Source organism: Acipenser ruthenus, chromosome 26 (genome assembly GCF_902713425.1).
Source record: "Acipenser ruthenus chromosome 26, fAciRut3.2 maternal haplotype, whole genome shotgun sequence".
Classification (NCBI taxonomy): Eukaryota; Metazoa; Chordata; class Actinopteri; order Acipenseriformes; family Acipenseridae; genus Acipenser; species Acipenser ruthenus.
This window is the reverse complement of record NC_081214.1, coordinates 9,982,171-9,982,996: the sequence shown is the minus strand read 5'-3', so window position 1 is coordinate 9,982,996 and position 826 is coordinate 9,982,171. Positions and strand designations below refer to the sequence as shown.

The following is an 826-nucleotide window of genomic DNA, read 5'->3' as shown; positions in this document are numbered from 1 at the left end:
TGTCGATGTCCTCATCCTCGCGCTGGGTTTCTGAAGGCGTAAGGGAAGAGGGCTGGCTAGTAGAGAAGTGCAGAGAGCCTGTCCGGCTGATAGCAGGGGCTGCTGTGGGGGGAAGACCCCGCGGGAAGCGGGGGAAATAATCAGAGATCTGTTTGATAGGCTGAATGGGGCCGGGGCAGACATCGATAGCCATATGCTCCTGTATACTTATAGTCATCTTCTCGCCTTTGCGGAGTGTCATGCATGCGACCCTTTGCCTTACAACCCGAGCCCACCAATAAAACCAAAAGAATCCCACCAAGAAAATCTTTTTCTAGCCCTACTCCTAGGTCTACCCCCCCAAAGAAACGATGAAGTGGACTACATGGAGAACACTACACTGAAGACTCTGTGTGCTCTAAACATGCTGCCTGCCTGCCTGCCTGCCTTCAGCACTAGCTGCTCTGAACAGCTCCTCTCTCTCTCTCTGCTCCAGAGAGGGAGTGTTTATGGGTGTGTGTATGAGAGGGAGGGAGAGACAGGGATTGGTATCTGGGAGGAGACTGAAAGACATATCATTGCTTAGCGACCAGACAGTAAACAGGAACTAAAGGAATGAGCCCTTGATTAACTGCTCCGGCATCTGTCAGGGGAGAGGGGGAGGGCTGCTACCTGGGCAGAGCACTAGACTGGAATATTCTGAACTGATCAGCCAGTCCATAAGTTGTCACTGGTTTTGCATGCTGGTCAGTAGAAGAGCTGGTTAGTCCAGTTCAAGAATAACAGTCACCACATTTACTGTTAAATCCAATCTATGACCCTAGTTTTTCCATATTGTCACTGATCT

General features: G+C 50.4%; 1 protein-coding gene across 2 annotated transcripts in view; it reads right to left on the bottom strand.

Annotated features, from left to right (window-relative positions):
* The window catches only part of LOC117430798 (double C2-like domain-containing protein beta), a 111,259-nt gene extending 110,636 nt beyond the window's left edge, over nucleotides 1-623 (bottom strand). For both annotated transcript variants that reach the window (XM_059000683.1, XM_059000684.1), the window contains exon 1: nucleotides 1-623. This exon is cut by the window's left edge and continues 78 nt beyond it. In XM_059000683.1, the coding sequence (XP_058856666.1) occupies nucleotides 1-241 (241 nt within the window). In that variant the 5' untranslated portion in view covers nucleotides 242-623.
* Between the last annotated feature and the right edge of the window lie 203 nt (nucleotides 624-826).